Raw genomic sequence first — 24,393 nt, 5'->3', positions numbered from 1 at the left:
CTTATTTGTAACGTTTTTTAAAAAGTTTGAGATATGGATCTAGATGAAGGTGAGGGCTTGAGAGATTTGAGATGGAATTTTATTTATTTATTTATTTATTTTTAAAGATTTTATTTATTTATTTGACAGAGAGAGATCACAAGTAGGTAGAGAGGCAGGCAGAGAGAGGAAGGAAAGCAGGCTCCCTGCCGAGCAGAGAGCCTGACGCGGGGTTCAGTCCCAGGCCCCTGAGATCATGACCTGAGCCGAAGGCCTAGGCTTTAACCCACTGAGCCACCCAAGTGCCCCTGTGATCTATTTTAAAACATTATAAGAAGGGAGTCATAAGTGTCCTGATGTGTCTGTATTTGTTTGCTAGGGCTGCTGTAACAAAGTACCACAGACTGTGTGGCTTAAATAACAGAAATTAATTTTCTCTCTATTCTGGAAGCAAGAAATTTGGTATCAAAGTATTGGCAGAGTCGTTTTCTTTGGAGGTCTTTCTCCTTGGCTTATCAGCACTCTCTTCTCCCTGTGTCTTCTTCACATGGTCCTTCCTCTGCGTATCTGTATCCAATTGTCCTCTTCATGCCAAAACACCAGTCATAGTGGGTTAGGGGCCATTCTAACTATCTCATTTTAATTTAATTGCCTCTTTAAATTAAGACCTTGATCTCTAAATAGAGTCATGTTCTAAGATAATAGGAGTTAAGACTTCAACATAGGAATTTTAGGGGGAAACAGTTCAGCCCAGAGCTTTGTGAAAGAGGTCCATGATACAGAAAAGGTTAAGAGCCCTGGCGTAGTACAAAAGATTGATCCTTGAGAAAGGTAATCCATTTGTTTAGTTAGGATATTTCTTTAGCCAGTATTCTGATTAGTCAGTGTTAACGTTTATTAACTCATATTCATTGGTTAACTTTACTCTTTGTTCCTGAATGTACAGCTATGGTGATAACAAATGCACCCCTACTTTCAGACAAAATTATTTGGATCAGAGGGTTTTATAGAGAATGGATAATTACTTTGTGAAATGTAGTAAGTACAGAAACTTCCTTTCAAATTAGAAGTAAAGATAAGTAGCTCTTCAGTTTATTTGAATAAAAATGAGATCATTATTCTATAAGGACACCATCTCTAAACTACGAATATCTGTATAACCACTGATTTTTCTTTAAAATTTAATTTTAAGTACTTCGGACATACTAAAAATGTGTAAGTTTATGTGTGATAAATAGATGTAGTATTTTACTGTATTTGCCTGAAATATTTTAAGAAGTAGAATGTTATTGATATAGAGTCCCCTCCTCTCCCTCCATAGAAGAAGCCGCAGAACTGAAGTTGTAGGCAACATTCCCAGACCCCATACAGATTTTATGCTTTTACTGTTTGTGTGTCCATAATGAATTAAATAGTATCATAACGTGTGTGTGTGTGTGTGTGTGTGTGTGTGTGTGTGTATTAACTAGCTCTTCGAACTAATCATTTTTTGGAGATTTATCCATATTAATACATGTAGATCTAGACCATTCATTTTACCTGCTGTATAATATTTCATGGTGTGAATAAATTATAGTTTATCTGTCTCCATACTGAGAGACTATTAGATTATTTCTATTTTTTCCTGTGACGAGCAGAGTGATGATGATAATGGTAATAGGGGCTACCACCTGCTGTGATTATTATGTGCAGGTACTGTTCCAGGTGATTACATGCTATAGCATTTAACATGTTTAGTTATTTGAGCATCCTGTGAGATAGGAACTATTATTATGCACATTTACTTATGAGGAAATTGAGGCAGAGAAGTTAGAAATCACCCAAGGTCACATAGCTAGTAAACATTCTAAAATGTGTCTCCTTTTGGTATGTGTGCGAGAGTTTCTCTAGAGGAGATAAAAGTGTAATATGTATGCACATTTTAAACTTTAATGCATATGACTGAATTGTACGTTGTGGTCTTACCAGTTTACGGCTTTTATAAGCAAATGTGTAGGAGCTCTTCTTTGCCTACATCTTTGACAACACTTGATCTTATCAGGTGGATTTTGCCAATTTAATGGAGGTAAATAATAGTTCTTTATTCTTTTTAAGGATTGAAAAAAATTCTTTTTTTTTTTTAATTTTATTTTTCATAAACATATAATACCTTTTTATCCCCAGGGGTACAGGTCTGTGAATTGCCAGGTTTACACACTTCACAGCACTCACCATAGCACATACCCTCCCCAATGTCCATAATCCCACCCCCCCAACCCCCCTCCCCCCATTAACCCTCAGTTTGTTTTGTGAGATTAAGAGTCACTTATGGTTTGTCTCCCTCCCAAGGATTGAAAAAAATTCTTACTTGAACAATTAGTGTCTGGAAAACCCAAGTGTTTTGTTTTTGGAGTCATGCTGTTTTGGGTGAAATATTTTTAAAGTATAATTAAAGGCTATTCTCTGAATATGAATGTGAAAAAAAAATTACCAGCTTTCTTCCTCAGCATTAAACTTTATTAAAAATCTTTGAAATGTGCGAACTTTGATAACTTCATTTTGATGATTTTTACTTGGTCTATACAATTACATCTTAAACTCTTATTCTTCGGAGTCCCTCTTTTTCTTGGAGTTTTGCTAAGTTTCTTCTCTAATTGCTTGGGATGTAATTTCCCTTAATATTTGAAAAAATGGTACCTAAGTATATTGCATATCTTCCCTTTGCCCCTCCAGATCTACTTTCCACACATTTACATCCTCTTTGTGCCTGGAAAGGCTGATCTTCATAGACTGCCTCAGTGAGTCTCTTAACCTCTGGTTTGACCCATGATAGGGTAACCATATTTCCTACTCTATGGCTCTTGTCCTGGTAGAACTATTAATAGGGAGCCCTTTTCGCACTCAGAAGTGGCCCAGTTTGGGTGATAAACTGTGAGATCACGTGAGCGGATGGAGAGTTGGGGAGAGAGAGTTTGGCATATTTATTAGCCTGGTTCCATCCCCTCAGGGTTAGCCATGGCTCACTGCATCCCTCAGCTGAAGTCACAGTTCCTTGTCAGGTAGCCCTCCAAACACAACTCTGTCTGGGTTCTGGTAACAGTTCTTCTCCATGTTTCTTCAGTTCTAAGGGTGGTATTATTAGTGCTAGGGTATCATACTATCCCTTTTGGTTTTCCTGTATTATCCCCACATCTTTGTAAATAGCTCTTTTGAGAAGTAAGGTCTTGCAAATTACCCAATTTTAGTGTACTGTCTCATTGCTGATTGAACTTATACTGATACAATTATGACTTGTTATATTTTAACTAAATGAATCTTTAAGATGTATTTGAAACTAGGTTCAAGCTAGTAATAATATGAATGTAATACCTGCTCTAATTTGTAATAGAGGTTTCATATGCTTTCTCATTTTAAGCACATTAAGTGCTCTTAATTTTCATATGATACCTATAGGTTGTTAATGTTAATTATCCTTTCATCTTTTCAGATGAAGTTGGAGCTCTTGTTTTTGATATTGGATCCTACACTGTGAGAGCTGGTTATGCTGGTGAAGACTGTCCCAAAGTAAGTGTAGTATTAGTTAATTGGATATGAAAAGGCCATTTATGTAGAATTAAATTCATGCAGAAATTCTGATTCAATTACAGTAAAAGACTTTAGTTGGAAAAAAATGACTACTTGATAAAAGCAGGTAAAACTTGTATTATCATGTTCTTGACTCTTCCAGGTGGATTTCCCCACAGCTATTGGTATGGTGGTAGAAAGAGATGATGGAAGCACACTGATGGAAATCGACGGTGATAAAGGCAAACAGGGTGGCCCCACCTATTATATAGATACTAATGCCCTGCGTGTTCCCAGGGAGAATACGGAGGCCATTTCACCACTAAAAAATGGGATGGGTATGATCTTTGCTTCTGTGGATTTGATTTATAGAATATACATGCTGTGTTTTAGACATAAAACTTGTAAGTTGACTATCGGGTATTTTATTATTTTTATTCCACAAACTGATGTTCCAGGCACTAAGAATACAAAGAGGCATCGAGCATGTTCCTCTTCCTTAAAAGACTCGTAGGGTAGATAGATATAAATATACAATAAATATACAAATATTTGCATATTTGTATAGTTATGTTTGATAAGCAGTGGGATTAGAAAGGAGGGGTATTTAACTCTGTCATTGGGGGTCAGTGATGGTTTTCATAAAGAAGGTAACTTTTGTATTGGATCTTGATCAATAAATAAAGATTAGCCTGACTGGAAGGCTGGCATATGTAAAGAGGTGGGGCTGTGGAAGAAGCCTACCTGTTTAGAAAGATCATCAATTAAGTATAGCTGTAACAGTGGATGCATTAGGACCAGTTGCAGGAAAGGTGAGCATGGAGCAGTAATAATAAGGCTTGTAAACCATGCCAAGGGTTTATTAAGCTGGCAGCTCTGAATGGTAACCCCAAAGGAGTTTAAACAGAGGTGTGAAATATTCATACCTGCCAGCTGGAGAGATTCTAAAAGCAGTATGTAGGCTAGATTGGAAGGTGTTAATAGAAACAGGAGGATCAGGTAGGGAGGTGAGAATTCAGATGAAAAGTGAAGAGGGTTGAAATTTTATCATTGATGGTGGAGATCCTGAGGTGGCTTTGAGAGATATCAAAGAGGTAAAAAGAGATGAGTTGAAAAAGTTTCTTCAGTTTTTGATTGGGGTGATTGGGTACCACTCGTTGAAGTAGGATAGAATGGGAAGGAGCAAGTTTTACGGTCTTAACAGACAAGTATATTACATGAGATCACTTTTAAATTCAGTTATTCAAGAGAAGGACTCACAGGACTCAGCATATAGTTGTATTCATGGCTAAGATTTATTACACTGAGAGGATACAAAGCAAAATAGATAGGAAAAAAGGACATCAAGTGAAGTCCAGAGGAAACCAGTGCAAACTTCTCAAGTCTTCTCACAGTGGAGTCAGGCAGGATGTACTTAATTCCTCTAGTGATGAGATGTAACGTGTGTTGTCTACCAGAGGAGCTCATTGGAGACGATTTTTACTGTGGTGGTCACATAGAGACCCTGCGCCTTGCATGTACTAAAATCCAAGGCTCCCAGAGGGAAAGAAGGTGTTCAGCATAAACCACAGTGTACAAACAGTTTAGGCACAGTGAACTACTCTTATTATTTAGGGGAAATTTTATATCAGTGTAGGGAACTGGTTGTCAGTCAAGTTCCCAGATACCAGCTGGGGTCAGCCTTGCAAACAGGTGTTTTTATGTACAGAGTGTAAATGAGTTTATTGCATTCAAAGTATTTGAATATAGGTGCTGTTAGAGCAAGTGGGTGAGAAAAATTTTAAGACATGGAGTTGCATTATATTAGCCAGAAAGAATGTGAAATTTGAGACACGGATTGAGGATGGGGTTCCTTGTCAGAGCTTGTTCTGTATTTAACAGAAGAGAAGAAAAGGTGCTCCTGAAGGAGGAATAGTTAGGGATGTAGGAGAATTAATATTCAGCAGAAGGCCAAGGGAAGAACAAGTTCTGGAAGCATGGAAGTGATTAATTCTTGTTGTTCTCAGCTGTGACATTGAGATTTACACTAAGAAGGGAAGAGAAAAGTTAGAGTGACTAACAAAGTTCATTTACCAAAACAAACAAAGTCCTCCTACACCTGTGGGAGTATGTTATACAAGTCATGACATTCTTCTTTGGACAGTGGCAAAACAAGTTTTTAAACTGTTGAGCAGTCAGTAGTGTCAGATAATGTTAAAAGAGGTCAAGTGATAGTACAAATGGGAAGTTTCCTCTGGAATTGTCCGTTAGAAGGTCATTAGTGACTTATGCAAGTAGTTTTGATGGAACGTTTAGGTAAAAGCCAAGTTAAGGCATATTAAATTCCCTGAGGGTTCTTTTTTTGTATCTTTTAATGTTTTTTCAAGTAGATTGTAAGCTTTTTGAATATCAGATCTAGATCATACCATTCTTTTGTATGTTCTCTTACCACTTAAATTGCATACTATGCCTCTAGTAAGTACTTACTGAATAATATTTTTTTTGTATTTTAGGTCTATTAGATACACTAATTACATTTGGGACAGGTCTACAGATTGTGATACTGTGGGGGCTGAAGGAAACAAAGAGTTTCCATATTCATAGAAAACAAAGATTATGTCTATATAAATATTGTATTGTGGTTCTAATTTTAGTATATGAGCTGCCGAAGTGAGCACTAAAGTACTATATTATGAAGTAAATCTATAAAATAAGTAGGTTCTGTTGTTAATGCTAAACTGTAGAAACAGTCTCTTAAAAGATTTCTGTATTCATCTTCAACTAAGCATTGTTTTCAGGGTGTTAATCTTATATTGTAGTTGAAGACTGGGATAGTTTCCAGGCTATTTTGGATCATACCTACAAAATGCATGTCAAATCAGAAGCCAGCCTGCATCCTGTTCTCATGTCAGAAGCACCGGTAAGACAGACTTTGTTTTCTGAGTTTCTGTAGTTGTTGTTCTTTAAACTCATTTGAAGAATGTTTTCTTTTTCTTTAAAGAGACATAGAAGTTCATATTTTGAATTTTGAAAATTAGGGAAAGGGGGATTAATTTTTACATACTATTATAATTTTTATTATTTCAATAAGTAAAAGATTCAAAGAACAATAACAAAGCACACTAAATGGGGTTTGGTCCCCCCTCCCCACCAGGGATTTTTGTTGTTGTTGTTTTTATTGTGCTGTGTTGGTCACCGTACAGTACATCATTAGTTTTTGATGTAGTGTTCCATGATTCATTGTTTGCGTATAATACCCGGTGCTCCATGCAGTCTGTGCCCTCCTTATTTTCCAGGGATTTATTTAACATTTGATTTCCTTGGGCTACTTCCCTTTGGGTTTATGAGTTACCCCTGTGCCCCAGAGGCAGGGTGTATCTGCTTGTATACTCTGCTCTCCAAGTGAGAAGTCCAGTGTGGAACTAGGGCTGGAAATTACCAGACTGAAGTCTCTTGTGAAATAAATTTGGTACAGAGTCCAAAGGGCCTAGCAGGCTAGCTAACAATCATAAATTATCAACATTTTGTTACTGTTTTTAACCTAGTTTCGTTTAGGAGTACCAGCTCTAAGTAGGAAGATTTGGTGGTTTAAAATTACTAGATTCACTCTGAAGATTTAATAATACTTTATAAGAATCATGATTTTCTTGTACTTTGAAAAGTCTGTATAACTAACTTGTAGAATTCATAGAAACAATTTTACTTTTTATTAAATGGTAAATTTTAATTTATTTTTACTAAATTTATTTACAAACAAAAAAATATATATTCTTATGAGGATTATTTTCTGTGGTACTCTATTTTATTTTTAATATTTATATATTTATATCTTTGTTAATATAGTGCTACATTGAATCTTGAAATCAACTTTTTAGTTTTTAAACAGTAAATAACTTGCATTTCTTTTTCTTCTCTTCTCAAGTGGAATACTAGAGCAAAGAGAGAGAAACTGACAGAATTAATGTTTGAACACTACAATATCCCTGCATTCTTCCTTTGCAAAACTGCAGTTTTGACAGCGTATCCTTTAAAGAGTAATACTCAGCTTTTCTTTCAAAGTAAATGTGGTGCCCTTAAAGAGAATGCCCCCAGCAGGAAGACATGAGCCAGTTCTTGCTTGTTCAAAAATTTGGGTTTTTTCCTCTCTCCTTAATTTTTGGCTGTCTTTTAGTATTTCTTATTGGAATAGATATGCCAGAAGTTATTAGAGGGAAATAAGAAAGAAATGCTCAAATCCTACTTGTTATCAAGGTTTTTAAAACATTTGTTTTTAGAAGGGGAATGTGAATAGAGGGTAGTGTTTAAGCCAGTTGGATTAAACAAGTTTAAAAAGATTGCCATTTTCTTTCTCTTCTCCCATTACCATAGAAAAGTGGAAATTAGCTGTAAGTTCACTTAAGATTTAATCATCAATTTAAAAAAAATCACCAAATATTTATTGTAGATATGTTAAGGGACAGACCAGGATATATTATGTCCTTATCTCAAAGAATTTGTAATGTAATATTCTTGTTAAAAGGTAAGTAATAGATTTATATAGTATTTTAAGGGATGCCTGGGTGGCTCAGTTGGTAAAGTGTCTGCCTTCAGCTTGGGTCATGATGGCAGGATCCTGGGATCGAGTCCTGGGTAGGTTCCTTGCTCAGCAGCTCCCTGAGCTGCCTGCCACTCCCCCTCTTTGTGCACATGTGCTCTCGCTCTCTTACAAATAAAATCTTTAAAAAAAAAAAAAAGTACTTCAAAATAACTGGCAAAAGTCATGAAGAAGTAAATATTAATTTGAATTTTTTGTATAATAATGGTGGAAGTTCATCAGAGGAAAATAATAGCCTGACAAATCTTTATGAAGATATTTGAAGGGGTTCCTGGGTGGCTCAGTCAGTTAAGTATCTGCCTTCGGCTCAGGTCCTGACCTCAGGGTCCTGGGATTGAGCCTTAAGTCAAGCTTCCTGCTCTGTGGGGAGTCTGCCTGCTGCTCTGCCTGCTTGTGCTCCCTCTCTGTCAAATAAATAAATAAAAATCTTAAAAAAAAAATCTTTATAAAGAAAATAGAATTTATTTGTATGATGTGGGGGAAGGAGCCCTGTATTTAGGGTTTAAGTTGACATGCTTACAGACTGTGTGATTTTGAATTAAGTACTTAAAACCTAGCTTTACTTTTTACTCACTTATGCTGTATACCTCCCTGGATTGCTGTAATATTCAAGTAAATTTTACATATATATATGAGAATCACTGTGGTAATCTAATGTTGTCTGTAATGGTGTGTTTTGGAGATGATTTTAGCAAAAGTGTGGAGGGAGGAAGTCTAAGTGTTCTTTCCAGTGACTTAGTTTATAGTTGAATTTCTTTTTTTTTTTTTTTTTAAGATTTTATTTATTTATTTGTTCGAGAGAGAGAGAGAGAGAGTGTGAGCACAGGCAGACAGAGTGGTAGGCAGAGGCAGAGGGAGAAGCAGGCTCCCCGCCGAGCAAGGAGCCCGATGTGGGACTCGATCCCAGGATGCTGGGATCATGACCTGAGCCGAAGGCAGCTGCTTAACCAACTGAGCCACCCAGGCGTCCCTATAGTTGAATTTCTGTTAGACTTCAGAAGGAGTTGTGGAAATAGGTTTGGGTCAAACTGTACATACCTTGCCTGTCAGATTTTAAAAATTTGAACTTTAAACTCTAGTGTACCATTGCAGGTTTTTGAGTAAAACATAGAGAATGCTAGCTAGCACTGTGTGCATTATCTCACTTAATACTCATAATAACTCTCTCAGGAATGTGGCCGAAGTAAGCAAACTAGTTCAAGTCCATAGTTTGAAAGTGGCTTTACTGAATTTGAACTTAGGTCTGTTTGGCTGCTTCCTTGCAAGGAGTATGTAAACAGAATCGGGCATTGTATATTTTTTAACCTTTTATTATGGAAAATTTCTAATACAGAAGAATATAGAATGTCATATTGAACCTCCATGTCCCTATCGCACAGTTCAATTTTCAAAACATAGCTAACTTGTAGTAGTTAAAACCCTTCCCTCTCCCCCTCGCACTATGATTTTGAAGTAAATCCCAGATTTGATATAATTTTATCCATAGAAACTTTAGCATGTGTCTCTAAAAGATTTTACCATGTGTCTTTAAAAGATTTTACCATGTGTCTTAAGACAAAAAAAGGAAGTAATTACAACTTTTTAAAAAAACAGTATAATGTAGGGGCACCTGGGTGGCTCAGTGGGTTAAAACCTCTGCCTTCGGCTCAGGTCATGACCTCAGGGTCCTGGGATCGAGCCCCGCATTGGGCTCTCTGCTCAGCAGGGATCCTGCTTCCCACCCCTCCTGCCTGCTTCTCTGCCTACTTGTGTTCTCTCTCTCTGTCAAATAAATCAATAAAATCTTTAAAAATCAAAACAAAACAGTGTGGTGTATATAAGTCAGGACCTGAACAAGGTCATACATTGTATTTCTTTGGTATGTCTCTTAGGTCTCTTTTAATCTGTAGGTTCTACTCCCCTGACCCTTTTTTTCCCTTGTAATTTGTCTGTTAAGGAAGTAGATTGTCATGTAGAATTTCCTACATTTCTGGATTTAGATGATTGGTGTCCTTTTACTATGTTCTTCCAGCCAGTGGATCTCAACCTTTTACATCCAGAACTTTTACTTAGTGGTAGATTGTATTTGGTGGTGTTGACCATATTGGAAATTAAAATAGAAACCAAAAAAATTAGATTTCTTTGTCCAAGTAGATTAGTAATAAGTCATAATATAAAATATTTTAATGAAAATCAACTGATTTCTAAAACCAAAAAAATTGAGAAGAGTGGAATTATTTTACATCTTTTCAAATCTCTTTAACATCAGGCTTAATAACAGATGTTGGATTCTCATATCTGTCTTTTGCATTCAGTCTGTTCTCTGTCATACATGACGTGGTCTCTGGAAAAGTCGCATATACACTCATGAGAGAATGACAGTGAAAAGGGCAAATAACATCTTAGTAGTATTCTAAAAATTGTTTTTTTTTTTTTAATTTAAAAAAAATTTTTTTTTTTTAAGATTTTACTTATTTATTTGTCAGAGAGAGAGAGAGAGGGAGAGAGAGCAAGCACAGGCAAACAGAATGGCAGGCAGAGGCAGAGGGAGAAGCAGGCTCCCCGCAGAGCAAGGAGCCCGATGTGGGACTCGATCCCAGGACGCTGGGATCATGACCTGAGCCGAAGGCAGCTGCCCAACCAACTGAGCCACCCAGGCGTCCCTAAAAATTGTTTTGACCTCAAAGATTATGTATGGCTTTAGGACTCCTTTACACTTTAAAGAATTTCTGAGGACTATAAAGATTTTGTTTATGTGGGTTGTATGTCAGGATTACTGTGAGAAATTAAAACTAAGAATTGTTCTGGGGCTCCTGGGTGGCTCAGTGGGTTAAAGCCTCTGCCTTCGGCTCAGATCATGATCCCAGGGTCCTGGGATTGAGCTCCCTGCACCCCCCGCCCCCGCCTCTCTGCCTACTTGTGATCTCTGTCAAATAAATAAATAAAAATCTTAAAAAAAAAAAAAGTGTTAGATTAAAAGAAAAAGAAAAAAACTAAGAATTGTTCTGTTTTTTAAAACATTTTTATTTGTGAGAATGAGCATATGTGTGAGGTGGGGGAGTGGCAGGGGGAGTGGGAAAAGCAAATTCCCAGCTGAGCTCTGAGCCTAATGTGTGTGGGGCTCTATCTTATGAACCCCAGATCATGACCTTAGCAAAAACCAAGAGTCAGATGCTCAACTGACTGAGCCACCCAGGCACCACAACTGAAAATTGTTTTAGCATTTATTTATTAACTTAAAAATGACCCAAAAAGACCCATTTAGGTTAACATAAATAACATTTTAAGAAAAAATATATTTTCCAAAACAAAAATATTAGAAGGGTAGCATTATTTTATTTGATTTAATTGATAGCTGGATTCTCATATCTGCCAACCTCAGGCTCTGCCCTCTTGACACCTCAAGCTAGTAAAGAGGGCCTTCTGTCCAAGCTGCACACTGTTGGAGAATGCAATTAGCTAAAAAGAAAATCACAGAACTCCTAGGTGCTGCTCTTTGAAGAGTGGATTACTCTTTGTTCTCTCTGTTTTTGTTGGGCCCCCTGAAGTTCTGCCCCTGAAGAGTTTAGCAGTCAGTCAGAGATGTGGGTACGTTTTATACTCTGATTTTGGGTTTGATCCCTTCTGTAATTCTCCGACTTCTAGGGTTTCTACCTTAGCTGTCCAGCTTTTCTTCTGGCCCTGAACTCCTTTCTCTGTTCATTCAAGGTGGTAAACTTGCAGTTTTCCATCATTGCTTTCCCAATTGTAGCTATGGAGCTGGGGAACACTTTCAGGCAAGGAAGCTACAAACTTCCAACTTCTTACCCCTTCCAGTTGCAGTTTTATGAGAATAAATTTTGGCTGAATTTTGACTGCATTTAAACACTTTCCAGTATCTTAAAATGGTCATCTAAGATAATTTGTCCAGATTTTGTTATTTATAGGAAGATCCATGTACCTTTATGCCACTTTTTAGTTTGGTATTACTGCATCTGTTGTTTTCTACTAACAGAGCATCAAATTAATGTTTGTGTATATAGTTGACCAGAGGTCAGTAGAGTACCAGAATTAGCAAAGGTAAATCACCAACCTGTCTTTCTGGCCATTGATCCTCATTGATTCTGATCATTCTTACGCATTCCTTGGTTTTCTGCCCTTGGCCCTTCATTTCTCTTGACATGCTCTTTCTGGTTTAAATTATCCATTTCCTTGGCTTCAGATACCAGTTCTACACTAACAAGTTCCAAATACGTATCTGTTTTGTATCCCAGATCTTTCTTGTGAGCCCCAGGCCGACATCCACCTGCCCTACTAGAACTTTTTGTATTAATTATCTGTTGAAGCACTTTAAATTATGTCCAGAACTGAATTAATCTTCTCTCTCCTCAAATTTATTCCTTCTCTTTCTTTATATCTTCTTACTCCCAGTTGCCCAGACTGGAAATCTTTCTCTTTCTCTCTCTCTCTCTTTTTTTTTTTTTTTTTTAAGATTTTATTTATTATTTGTCAAGAGAGAGAACACAAACATGGGGAACATCAGGCAGAGCAGACAGAGGGAGAAGCGGGCTTCCCCCTGAGCAAGGACCCAGATGCGGGACTCCATCCCTGGACGCTGGGATCATGACCTGAGTCAAAAACATCCGCTTAACTGACTGAGCCACCCAGGCATCCCAAAATCTTTCTCTCTAACCCTTCAAATTTAGTTAGTCATCAAGACCTATGTTTTTTCTTCCCCACGACCTCTCAGATCCATTGATTTCTCTCTCTCCACTGCCATTGCTTTTGGTGCAAGCTATTTCTGGGATTACTGCAACCCTTCCTCTTACCTTGCCCACTCTTCTCACTGCCCCTCTAGTAATCTTTAATTGCCAGGCTGCTTTAAGCTAGAATCATCTTCCACATTCTTGCAGGCTCTGCTGAACTACTTTGCACCCTGGCCTCACCATATCCTCTTGCCGCTTGCCTTTTCCACATATTCCTATATCTTCCCTGTGTTTTCCTTGCTAGCTTACATTTGGATTTCCCCAGGGTTGGTTAGGTGGTCTCTCCATTATACCCCCAGTGCACCCCAAGCTGTTTTTTTCACAGCATTACTGATCTCTACTAAACAGGATATTCAGGGCAGAGTCCGTTTCGGAGCACCTTCTTGTGCCTTCTGGGCTTGGAAATGCCAGGACCAGACTAACTATGGTTCCTTACTCAGTACCAGACTTAACACTAGGCATATAATAGGTGCTAAGTAAATATTTGATGACCAAGTGAATGGCCCTGCTCCTGCGTGTTGGTGTACGAGGTTGATGTGACACAGGCCCTCTGCAGCACAGAGCTGTGGAAGATGGGATCTGCCAATATTTGTTGGCTGTTGAATCCACCTGGAATTCTTTCCCATTGAGTTGTGGGAACTGCCACTCAGCTGCCACACTGCTACAATGGTTTTTCTTTAACCTGTGTGGAGAACAGTTTTAGTTCCTAGCTCAAATGCCAAAGCCTCCTACCGTTTTACTGAATTTCTGTAGATTTTGTTAAATATAAGTCCTTTCATCTGTCTCCAGAGACTTTGAATGGTTGTGCTAATTTTGACCAGTTCAATAGGTGTCTCTCTGGGATAAAGGTTTCCCTGGCTTCCTCTCACCATCATTTTGGAAGTCCTGCCTGATGTCATTTCTCTTTAAGCCGGATATTTGACACTAGTTTTCATCCCTGGATTAACTTCAACACATTTTAAGCTATAATATACATGTTTAAGAATGCCTTAATAAAACTTTCCCTTTACAGTAAGCATTTACAATTAAACATATTTTAGGAGCCTTGGTATTTTCTTTTCCTTAATGCTTTAAACTAGATTTGCTAATGGTCGTTCTACTGGGCTTATTTTGGACAGTGGAGCCACTCATACCACTGCAATTCCAGTTCACGATGGCTATGTTCTTCAGCAGGGTAAGTGGATTTAATGTGGGTATGCTGAGATGATGTTAGCTGTCATGAAGACGTGGATAACAGAGCAGTGAGTTGGACTATCAAGTCATATCAGTGTCCAAAAAATGTTTCTTTGTTAAGAGTTTTTAAAAAAATCTTTATAATATGTATTTAAAACTGATGCATGGCTTCATTCATGCTTAAAGGGTTGGTTCAGTTAATTCTCCTTGAAAAAATTATTCATATATAAATACACAGAAGAATTTGTCCCAAGGAGCTTGGATTTACTACTGTCTTATCCTTGTTTAATCTATTTTCATAGGCATTGTGAAATCCCCTCTTGCTGGAGACTTCATTACTATGCAATGCAGAGAACTCTTCCAAGAAATGAATATAGAACTGATTCCTCCGTATATGATTGCATCAAAAGTAAGGGATGCTTGAATTTTCTCTTTGGAATTTATCTCTTAACTCCCTGCCTCCTATGTTGTGAATGAACTCTAGCACATGTTCTTGGTACTCAGGAGGCTGTTCGTGAAGGATCTCCAGCAAACTGGAAAAGAAAAGAGAAGTTGCCACAGGTTACAAGGTCTTGGCACAATTATATGTGTAATGTAAGTACCCTTATTCTCTTTTTAAAACTATTGTAGGCTATAAGTTTTTGATAGAATAGTTTTTGAGTAGTTTGTATATATTAAATATTTAGAAAAATATTTTATATTTTTTCAAGATTTTATTTGAGAAAGAGAGACAGCATGAGTGGGTGTAGGGGCAGAGGGAGAGGGAGAAGCAGGCTCCCTGATGAGTGCAGGGCCCAATGCGGGGCTCACTCCCAGGACCCTGGGATCATGACCTGAGCCGAAGTTGGATGCTTAACTGACTGAACCACCCAGGCACCCTGAGCACTTCATAGTTTTAATGGTATTTTACAAACAAAAATAATAGCTTATTTTGAGAGGGAAGGGGTGCTTTTCATATTTGTCAAACAAATTATCTCAACAAACTACTATATTCATTTGGATTACATTAAGACCTGAAAGGAACTTTGATTTTGGAGTAAAAACAAATATTATGCTATTCTGTACCTTTTTTTTTTTATCTAAGATAATTGTTTCAGTCTGTAGAGAACGGAGTATGGCTCAGTAATGTTCTCTTATTTAACATCAGTCAGCCATATTAAGAAAACGTGTCATTATTCTAGTAAGGAGCCAGTAAGATTCTCTTTACCAAAAATCCCTCTCTGAACATATAACTTAAAGGAAGAGAGGTTAGTAAAACCTCTCACACCACAGACGTATATTCATTCCTAACATAAAAGGATATGAAAGTAATAATTTACTATGCCAGGGATGTCTCCTCTCTGATATTTTTTGTACCTAACGATAAAGATTTCTGTGGGTGTTCAGTAGAAGGGAAAATTGTGGAGACGATTAACAATTTTGCATAGATATTAGATTTTTTCCTTAGCAGCCTAGAGGTTGTATGTATTTTGTAGCAAAATTTTAAAATGTTTTGCACTATGTGCAGTCATTAGAAATTATATAAGATGCCACATATGGGCAACGTGTGTACTTATTCAGATAACGAAATCTTGCTTCTAAGTCTAGGCTTATTTTTAAGGAAAAAACAGTGTTCTGAAACCAGTTTTGTTATGCAGAACAGGTTCCTAATTGTTTTTATTTCATCATTTTTCCATAATTATTGATTTTTTTAAATTATTGTTAATTTAAATGTGGTATAATATAGTTTATATATTAACTATATAGTTATATATATAACTGTATATAGCTTATATATATAGTTATATAGTTTATAATGCAAATGTTTAGAATTGGGTTTCTTTTTTTTTTTTTTTTTTTTTTTTGACAGATGGAGATCACAAGTAGGCAGAGAGGCAGGCAGAGAGAGAGGAGGAAGCAGGCTCCCTGCTGAGCAGAGAGCCTGATGCGGGGCTCGATCCCAGGACCCTGGGATCATGACCTGAGCCGAAGGCAGAGGCTTTAACCCACTGAGCCACCCAGGCGCCCCTAGAATTGGGTTTCTTGATACTCTTGAGTCTTTGCTGGATAGACTTATACCCCTGAAATGACTTTGCCATCCAGGATCATGGTCCGGTTTCATTAAGAAAAGTATTTTAAATACAATATTACAAAAGTATAGATTGCAGAGACAAATCTCCATAACCTTGTTTCTTAAAAACTTTTTTTTTTTAATCCATAGTGTGTTATCCAGGACTTTCAAGCTTCAGTACTTCAAGTATCAGATTCAACTTACGATGAACAGTATGTTTTCTTATCTACAAGATTTATAATAGCTCATTAAAACCTTCATCTTAATCTTCTAAACACTGAATACTTCATAAATGAGGAAAGAAATTGATTTGTTTAGTTAAAGAATTGCAGAATATGCATAACTGGTCTAAAGGTAAAAAGTTATATTAAGAAACACTGACTAACATTATAAAAGAAAGATATTCTCACTCTGCTTTCTTACAAGTTGATAATTAGTTTATAATTTTGGGCAGGATTTTTTTTTCTTTTGTTTAATGTTGTTTACTATGTTTTCAGAGTAGCTGCACAGATGCCAACTGTTCATTATGAATTCCCCAATGGGTACAATTGTGACTTTGGAGCAGAACGGTTAAAGATTCCTGAAGGATTATTTGACCCTTCCAATGTAAAGGTATGAAAGCTTTTTTCATAATTAGCTTGGCTTGTCCCATATACGTGAAGATCTTGTTTAATTATAAAACCTAAATAAGAGGGGCACCTGGGTGGCTCAGTGGGTTAAAGCCTCTGCCTTCGGCTCAGGTCAAGATCCCAGGGTCCTGGGATCGAGTCCCGCATCGGGCTCCCTGCTCAGCAGAGAGCCTGCTTCTCCCCCTCCCACTCTCCCTGCTTGTGTTCCCTCTCTCGCTGTGTCTGTCAAATAAATAAATTAAAAAAAAAACACACAAAAAAAAACCTAAATAAGACTGACTAGATATTTTTGGGTGCGTTGTTTGAAGTTCTTCTGTTGACTGCTCATTTTTGTTTTATTGTAGGGCTTATCAGGAAATACAATGTTGGGAGTCAGTCACGTTGTCACTACAAGTGTTGGAATGTGTGATATTGATATCAGACCAGTAAGTGTCAGCCTTCTGCTTATGGTATAAAAGTATTTTTTAGTTAAGGAAGTACCCCCTAGTTCAGTATTTAAGTTGTCAACATTGGCCATTGACTTTGAAATCCATTTTAGAATATGTAAAATTGTGAAATACTAGAAAAGGAAAAATGCAAAACTCTAGAGCTGTGGTGTCCAGTGTGGAAGCTACCAGCCACATGTGACAATTTAAATTAAAATAAGTAAAAATTTAAAATTCCGTTTTTTAGTTGCATTAGCCACATTGTAAATATAGCTAATGGCTACGTTTGACAGTGCAGATAGGGAACGTTTCTGTCATCACTGAAAATTCTTTTGTTCTACCAACTGAGCCAGCCAGGTGCCCCTTGAAAGTTCTTTTGGACATTGCTCTTCTAGAGATTTCCTAGAACGTGACAAACCAAAACATATATTATTGGTGATTTTTCTTACATAATTTTGCTACTTTTATTGTTCAGGAAGGTATGGGTTTAAAGTATGTAACTTTTACATGGAGTTTAGTTTAGAATGAACCTTCATATTTTTTGTGCTTTGCCAAGTTTTAAATAATAACTACATTTTATATATATACTAATTATGAGATTGATTATATCTTATTTAAATCCTAGATTCAGGAGTGCCTGGGTGGCTCAGTCAGTTACATGGCTGCCTTCAGCTTAGCAGGAGTCTGCTGCTCCTTCTGCCTTGCCCCACCCCCTGCTCATGCTCGCTCATGTGCTCTCCCTCTCAAATAAATAAATAAAATCTTAAAAACAAAACAAAACAAAACACAAAACCCCTAGATTCAGTTTGTAGCCTACATACTGCCTTAAAAATTGTTTGAGTTAACTGATTTGCTTAGAGCATAGTGCTGATAGCTAGGGATGTATAAAAAACATGCTCAAAAGAGACTTTTGGGTGGCTATGAAAAATATTCTTTATTTCAGCTAGCCATGTAGCAGGCATTTGCTGCTTCTAGGACAAAAGTGATGTAAGGATGGAATTTTTTAGCACAAACTCAAGGCCACTTTAGGAGAAGGCAATTGAGTTGAATTGTACTTACTATAAGAGTGTGATAACTTTTTGTTTTTAGTGAGAAACCTCCCTTAGTTAATGTTGATTACAGAGGACATAATTCTTCTATATTCTGTTTTATCTTTTAAAAGTTAGATGATTTAGATATTTGGAATAAATTTTTAAAGTAGGAATTTAGCCACTAAAAAAGCATACAGGCTGACATGTATGTAAACTAATGGAATTCAAATAAAAACTTCAAAAAAAAGGCAGGCTGACATTTAGCTTTCTGGTACATACAGGCAAATTAGAGGTAAGTATACTCCATGTAAGTAGGGACTTGTTTTTATTTGGGGGAGGAATCAGCATGTCGATTTTGAAAAAGTTCCCCATGTGGTTCTCATGCAATACCCCTGCAAGAGAAAGGTAGCAGTCATTTTGGCCAGGGATATTATGATTATGCGTTGTCCATCATAATCATTAAATAATCTTTATTGTCTAATTTTAAATACTGTAACTTCTAGCTGAGCATTCTAAGATGAAGGTATAAAATAAACCTCTAAATACTGGCAGTTTTTTGCCAAAAAATTATGTTTGGGTTTTAGTTTTAGAATAATTGCTTGAAGTTAGTGGTTCTTAAACTTTAAGTGCACATTAAATCATCTGGATTTTTTCTTTTTTTTTTTTGAGAGAGAGCGGGAGCACACGAGTGGGAGCAGGGGCAGAGAGAGAGAATCTTCGAGCAGACTTCCCACTGAGTGTAGAGCCCCCAATGAAGGATTTGATCCCATAAGCCATGAGGTCATGACAGGAGCCAAAACTAAGAGTTGGACACTCAACTGACTTAGTCACCCAGGTGCCCCCAAAGTCATCTGGAGTTCTAAGCAAACTAACAAAACCTTTGCCTGTGCCCATCCCCAGATTTTTATTTAATTGCTTCTGGCCTTGTGTTTTATAAATTCCCTAAATGAACTGAATGTGCCGTGAGGATTGAGAATCACTGGATTAAGGTACTAGGTGTATATAGAAGTAAAAAAATTTAAAAAGAAAGGGAAAATTGTAGAGGATGATGCAGTTTTAGTTGTAGTTGTATTTAAAACTGTTGAAAAAAGGGGCATCTGGGTGGCTCAGTCAGTTAAGCATCTGCCTTAGGCTCAGGTCGTGATCCCAGGGTCCTGGGATTGAGCCCCATGTTGGGCTCTTGCTCAGCGGGGAGCCTGCTTCTCCCTCTCTGCTCTCTCTCTTAAATAAAATAAATAAAATCTTTAAAAAAACAAACTGTTGGAAACATTTGGAACTAATTTATTTTTTTTATCCTAGGGTCTCTATGGAAGTGTTATAGTGGCAGGAGGAAACACGCTAATACAGAGCTTTACTGACAGGTTGAATAGAGAGCTCTCTCAGAAAACTCCACCAGTAAGTTTTGTTTGTTCTTTAGTGGTATTCTTCAGTCATGTGTGTCCTCATCACTGCTGTAATCTTATAGATAAGGTTTTTCAGTAGTAGATTGATATTTTTGTGTGTGCCTAATATAGTATTACCTAAAAAAGGTTAATAGCCCTTGTTAATGAAATTTTCATAGGTGAGATCTTTTCCTAGATGACTCTTGTACTTGAATCTTTTATTCATTGATTCCACATTTAAATATCTATAGTCTGCTAGGCACTGGGGATATAAACTATAGTTCCTACCCTCTAAGGGCTCAGTCTGCTAGCAGGAGTAGACATGCATCAAGACTGTAACATGCTAAGAGGTTTTACTAGGTCATGAACCAGGCACTCTGGGGAACACTGTAGAGCAGGCACTTAAGTCCCTTATGAATAAACTGAATGGAGTTCATCTGGTTGGTAATTTATGGAAGGACGTCTAGGTTGAGGGAATGTGATGTGCAAACTATTGAAGGGAAGATGGCATATTCCAGTATTTCAACATAGTTGGCTTAGTCTGTGCAGAAGTGGGAAGAGTGATGTGGCTGGGAAGATGGATGGTATATTAATTTCCTTGGGCTGCCATAACAAAGTACCACAAACTAAACTTGGTGGCTTATCACAACAGGAATTTCTTCTCTCTTCTGGAAGCTCAAATCAACATATCAGCAGGCCCTGCTTTCTCTGAAATGTACAGAAGAGAATTCTTCTTTTCATTCTTCTTAGCATCTGATGGTTTGTCAGGAATCCTTTGGGGATCACTGGTTGCAGCTCCAACACTTCAGTCTGTCTCCATTGTCATAGAGCAATCCTCTCTTATGGGTCTGTTCTCTTCATTATAAAAACTCTTGTCCTGTTGCATTAAGGGCCCACTCTGTTCTAATATGACCTTATCTTAATTTGCATCCTAATTACACTTGCAAAGAACCTATTTCTAAATTAGATAACATTCACAGGTACCAGGGGTTAGAATTCTACTTTCAACATCTCTCTTTGGGGGACACAATTCCACCCACACAGATAGGTACCAGGTCTTGTTGCTTATTAAGTAGTGAACTTCTGGGATAAAATCCAGCAGAGGACTACAGAGCTCCTGTGTTTGTTTTAAAAAGATCACTGGGTACATTGTGACAACTTTAAAAAGGATTTTAAAAGGATTAGAAGAACATAGTTTGGGGAGAAGGTCTGGTACACATTGATAACAGAGTAGTAGTCCTAATTTTAGATTTTAAAACTTTCTCAAGTAGCTTTTGTATGTTACTCTGTACTAGTTATTTCATTAAAAAAAAAACTTATTAAGGGTTACATAGGCCCTAATTGTATCTATAGAATTTGTATATTTGGTAATCTTATTTGTTTCTCATATAAAGGAACATTTTACTTACGGCACATTTTTAGAATTGTTATTTAATTTGTTATATTGTTATTTAAATATTGATACAGGCATAGGATTGACACCTGACTTGTATTTACTACATTCTTGAAGATACAGTCTGATCTGGAAAAGACCTTAACTATAGTACTAATCATTAGATGTTATACGAAGTCCCAAAATAATGAATATGTAGACCTGGGCTCTCCAAGGTCTGGTCAAGAGCAGTTAGGTATTATCCTTGTCATTTAGGAGGCAATTAAAAATCAGTGCAACAACAGGAAAAAAAAATTCATTGCAATAAATATCAACCAATTCCTCACGTAAAAAAATCCATGTTCATCCCTCCTACTCCCAGCACCCACCTCCTTCTGTAGTACATACTCTACTCCCAAAACATACATACTTATTCACGGTGAGAAAGACTCAAGCTATGTGTTCATATAAAATAATAGGGAAGTATCAACAATTTGAGAACTATCCCCAGAAACAAAGTCCTAGGTAGAGGAAAACTCTCAATATAGGGAGATAGGGACGATACTGAGCCATAAACTGTGTTTATTAAGAGTTCAAAAATAAACACTGATTTGAGAGGAAATCAGTATGAGTTAAAAACAGCCTGAGTGCTTGCTTTGGCAGCACATATACTGAAAATTTAACCTGAAATCTGATGTTTGCACTTTGGTTTGGAAGTTGCGGGGGTGGAGGTGTGGAGTTACCTTAGGTAGGAGGGACAGTGTGAAGGCCTAAAAAAGTAGTAGCAAGCAAGTTGAGGAGGATTATAGAAAGGGTGGTAGTAGGTTGGGATGATAATTAGATTTGGTGTTGGAAGAAATAAAATTTATGAAGCACTTAGCATAGTACATGATTTATAGGTAAGTATTTAATATGTGTTTGCTATTCGAGAATATAAATTTTAAATGCTATACTTTTTATATGCAGTTTCCAAGGTTTATATAATTTATTATTAAATACTATACATTAAAAGCCACAGTAAGAGTAGTTTAGTCAAAGTACTTTATATAATAATTCAGCCCATGCATACTATTAGTCTAGGTGTTGCAAAAATAATCATGTATAATTGGTGTTTTAAAGAGTCATTAGGCAGTCATTAAAACTGAATTTTCTGAGTGGAGTCATCTGTTTTGATTATACTAATATTTATTTTTCCCTCTGTTTTAGAGTATGCGGTTGAAATTGATTGCAAATAATACAACAGTAGAACGGAGGTTTAGTTCATGGATTGGTGGCTCAATTCTAGCATCTTTGGTTAGTAATTAAACTACTTTGAAAAATAGTCTTATTGAATGATTTAACTTAAATGTACCAGTGAATATAGTAAATTTAGTAAAAAGACTAAAAATAATTCTAGTGCATCCTTTATCTTTGTATTTTATAACTATCAAATGAATGAGTAGAGGACCTAATAATGCCAGTTTCACATGTTCTAATTTAACAAAATGCTTCAGTGCCTTATCAGTGGCTATTTGTCAGCTAATTTCAATTTCCCTTCTCAAACAAAGGTGGGAATTTACTAACTTAAGCCTCTTCTCATACTCCCACTGGCACTGGTCAAGACTTCTCTGTAGCACTTAAAATTAAATCATCACCTCTTGCTGAAGTGGAGGAAATCAGGAGTTGGCTCTTGGGGCATATGTGAAGTCATGGTGCTGGGTTTTGCTTAGACAGGTGATTACTTTGAATCAAGAGAAAAAGTCCTTGTACTTTCTGCAACCCTAGACTCAGAACTTCCCTTTCACCTCAGAGCTGCCAAAGTAAATGTCATGAAGTACTTATACTGACATTTTTAAGGTAGTAAGTGTCTACTTATGTATTTGTTCTATTCGCAGTCTTTTAATAGATCTTAGATTGGGGCACCTGGGTGGCTCAGTCATTAAGTGTCTGCCTTTGGCCCAAGTCATGATCCTGGAGTCCTGGGATTGAGCTCCGCATTGGGCTTTCTGCTCAGTAGGAAGCCTGCTTCTCCCTCTCCAACTCTTCCTGCTGTGTTCCCTCTCTTGCGGTGTCTCAGTTTAAAAGAAAAAAAAAAAAATCTTAGATCGAAATGGAATACATGTATGAATCCACTTGAATAGTCAGTCTTAAGGAATGAATTTGTCCTACTAACATGTTTTTTTTTTTTTTTTTACTGATGTAGCATAGGCTTTCTCCTTGGGTCATTTTCCTCCTTTCCTCCTTCTGTAGTGCCTGTGTAACTATCATGTGTGTACTTGCAAAACTTCATCCTAGTCCTGATGGATGAGCACTTTCAAGATCTAAATGCTGCCATTAGTCAAAATGCTAGGATAGCTCTTCAATTCTGTACTGGGATCAAGGCTTCAGCAACAGTTTCTATTGTTGTCATAGGTTGGCAGCAAGCCATCATAGCCAAACCTCTAGTCTTCCTGTCACAGCCATTTTCTAAAGCCTCATGACAAGTGTGAATAGGAAGACTTAATATTCATTCTAAATAGTGTCTTTGGGTGTTCTGGAGGAGGGCTGTAATAGGGGAGTAATGGAAAACTACTTGGGGGAGGGGCTTAGAGGTTCTTTAAAGATTAAGAGTTGTGAAAAGATATTTAAAAAGTATCTTCTGGAGGCTCCTGGGTGGCTCAGTTGTTAAGCATCTGCCTTCTGCTTAGGTCATAATCCCAGGGTTCTGGGATAGAGCCCATGTCAGGCTCCCTGCTCAGCAGGAAGCCTACTTCTCCTTCTCACACTCCCCCTGCTTGTGTTCCCTCTCTGACTGTATCTGTCAAATAAATAAATACAATCTTTAAAAAAAAAAAGTATTTTCTAAAAAAAAAGGCACAATGTGTAACCTTTCTTTTCATTTTACAGGGTACTTTTCAACAGATGTGGATTTCCAAACAAGAATATGAAGAAGGAGGGAAACAGTGTGTAGAAAGGAAATGCCCTTGAAAAGAGTTCCCAGAGCTCTACCTTCCTGTTGTCACCTTAAGTTTCATAGCTTTAGTATACTCAGGAAAAGAATGACCATCTTTTGTAGAATGTTTATACATTTTTGCATATTTCAATTTCCACTTAAAATTTTTAAGGCTTTAACTGGCTCTATAAATTAAGATAAGTTTGTGCTTTCCTTGAAATGCACTTATTCTTATTACAAGCATTTTATAATTTTGTATAAATGTCTATTTTCTCTAAATATTTTGCTTTCAGTAAAATGCTTTCCAACTGTTTAGTATGTTAATTACCAGTGATTAGTAGAATTGGTTTTTATTGATTAGTAAAACTTATTGCCTATGCTTTTTACCTTAGGCTTGCAAAATTAAATAAAAAATTATTAGCCATTCCAGAAATACTTTTTTGGATTATTGTTGTTATGACAACTACTTTAAGGACTAAATGTATTTATCATGATTCTGAGTGAAAGTACTCTTCATTAACAGTAATATTCACACCCCCCTTCATATGCTATTAACATAACAGTAAAAATGTTACCTGAATTCCAAAATGACCTTACTTGC

The 24,393-nt window shown here is 36.9% G+C and overlaps 1 protein-coding gene across 1 annotated transcript in view; it reads left to right on the top strand.

Moving 5' to 3' along the window:
* Positions 1–24,227, top strand: part of LOC111148468 (actin like 6A) — a 29,905-nt gene extending 5,678 nt beyond the window's left edge. Inside the window, exons 2-14 of the mRNA XM_022505033.1 lie at positions 3,446–3,522; positions 3,686–3,860; positions 6,321–6,421; positions 7,424–7,521; positions 13,899–13,993; positions 14,295–14,401; positions 14,497–14,586; positions 16,193–16,254; positions 16,540–16,654; positions 17,016–17,096; positions 19,427–19,522; positions 22,088–22,174; positions 23,747–24,227. Of these exons, the coding sequence (XP_022360741.1) occupies positions 3,446–3,522; positions 3,686–3,860; positions 6,321–6,421; positions 7,424–7,521; positions 13,899–13,993; positions 14,295–14,401; positions 14,497–14,586; positions 16,193–16,254; positions 16,540–16,654; positions 17,016–17,096; positions 19,427–19,522; positions 22,088–22,174; positions 23,747–23,827 (1,265 nt within the window). The 3' untranslated portion in view covers positions 23,828–24,227. The remainder of the gene's footprint in view (positions 1–3,445; positions 3,523–3,685; positions 3,861–6,320; positions 6,422–7,423; positions 7,522–13,898; positions 13,994–14,294; positions 14,402–14,496; positions 14,587–16,192; positions 16,255–16,539; positions 16,655–17,015; positions 17,097–19,426; positions 19,523–22,087; positions 22,175–23,746) is intronic.
* Positions 24,228–24,393: the final 166 nt, after the last annotated feature.

The sequence above is a fragment of the Enhydra lutris genome, unplaced genomic scaffold (genome assembly GCF_002288905.1).
Source record: "Enhydra lutris kenyoni isolate GAN:26980312 unplaced genomic scaffold, ASM228890v2 scaffoldscaffold2, whole genome shotgun sequence".
Classification (NCBI taxonomy): Eukaryota; Metazoa; Chordata; class Mammalia; order Carnivora; family Mustelidae; genus Enhydra; species Enhydra lutris.
The sequence above is the reverse complement of the archived record's forward strand: the minus strand, read 5'-3'. Positions and strand labels throughout refer to the sequence as shown.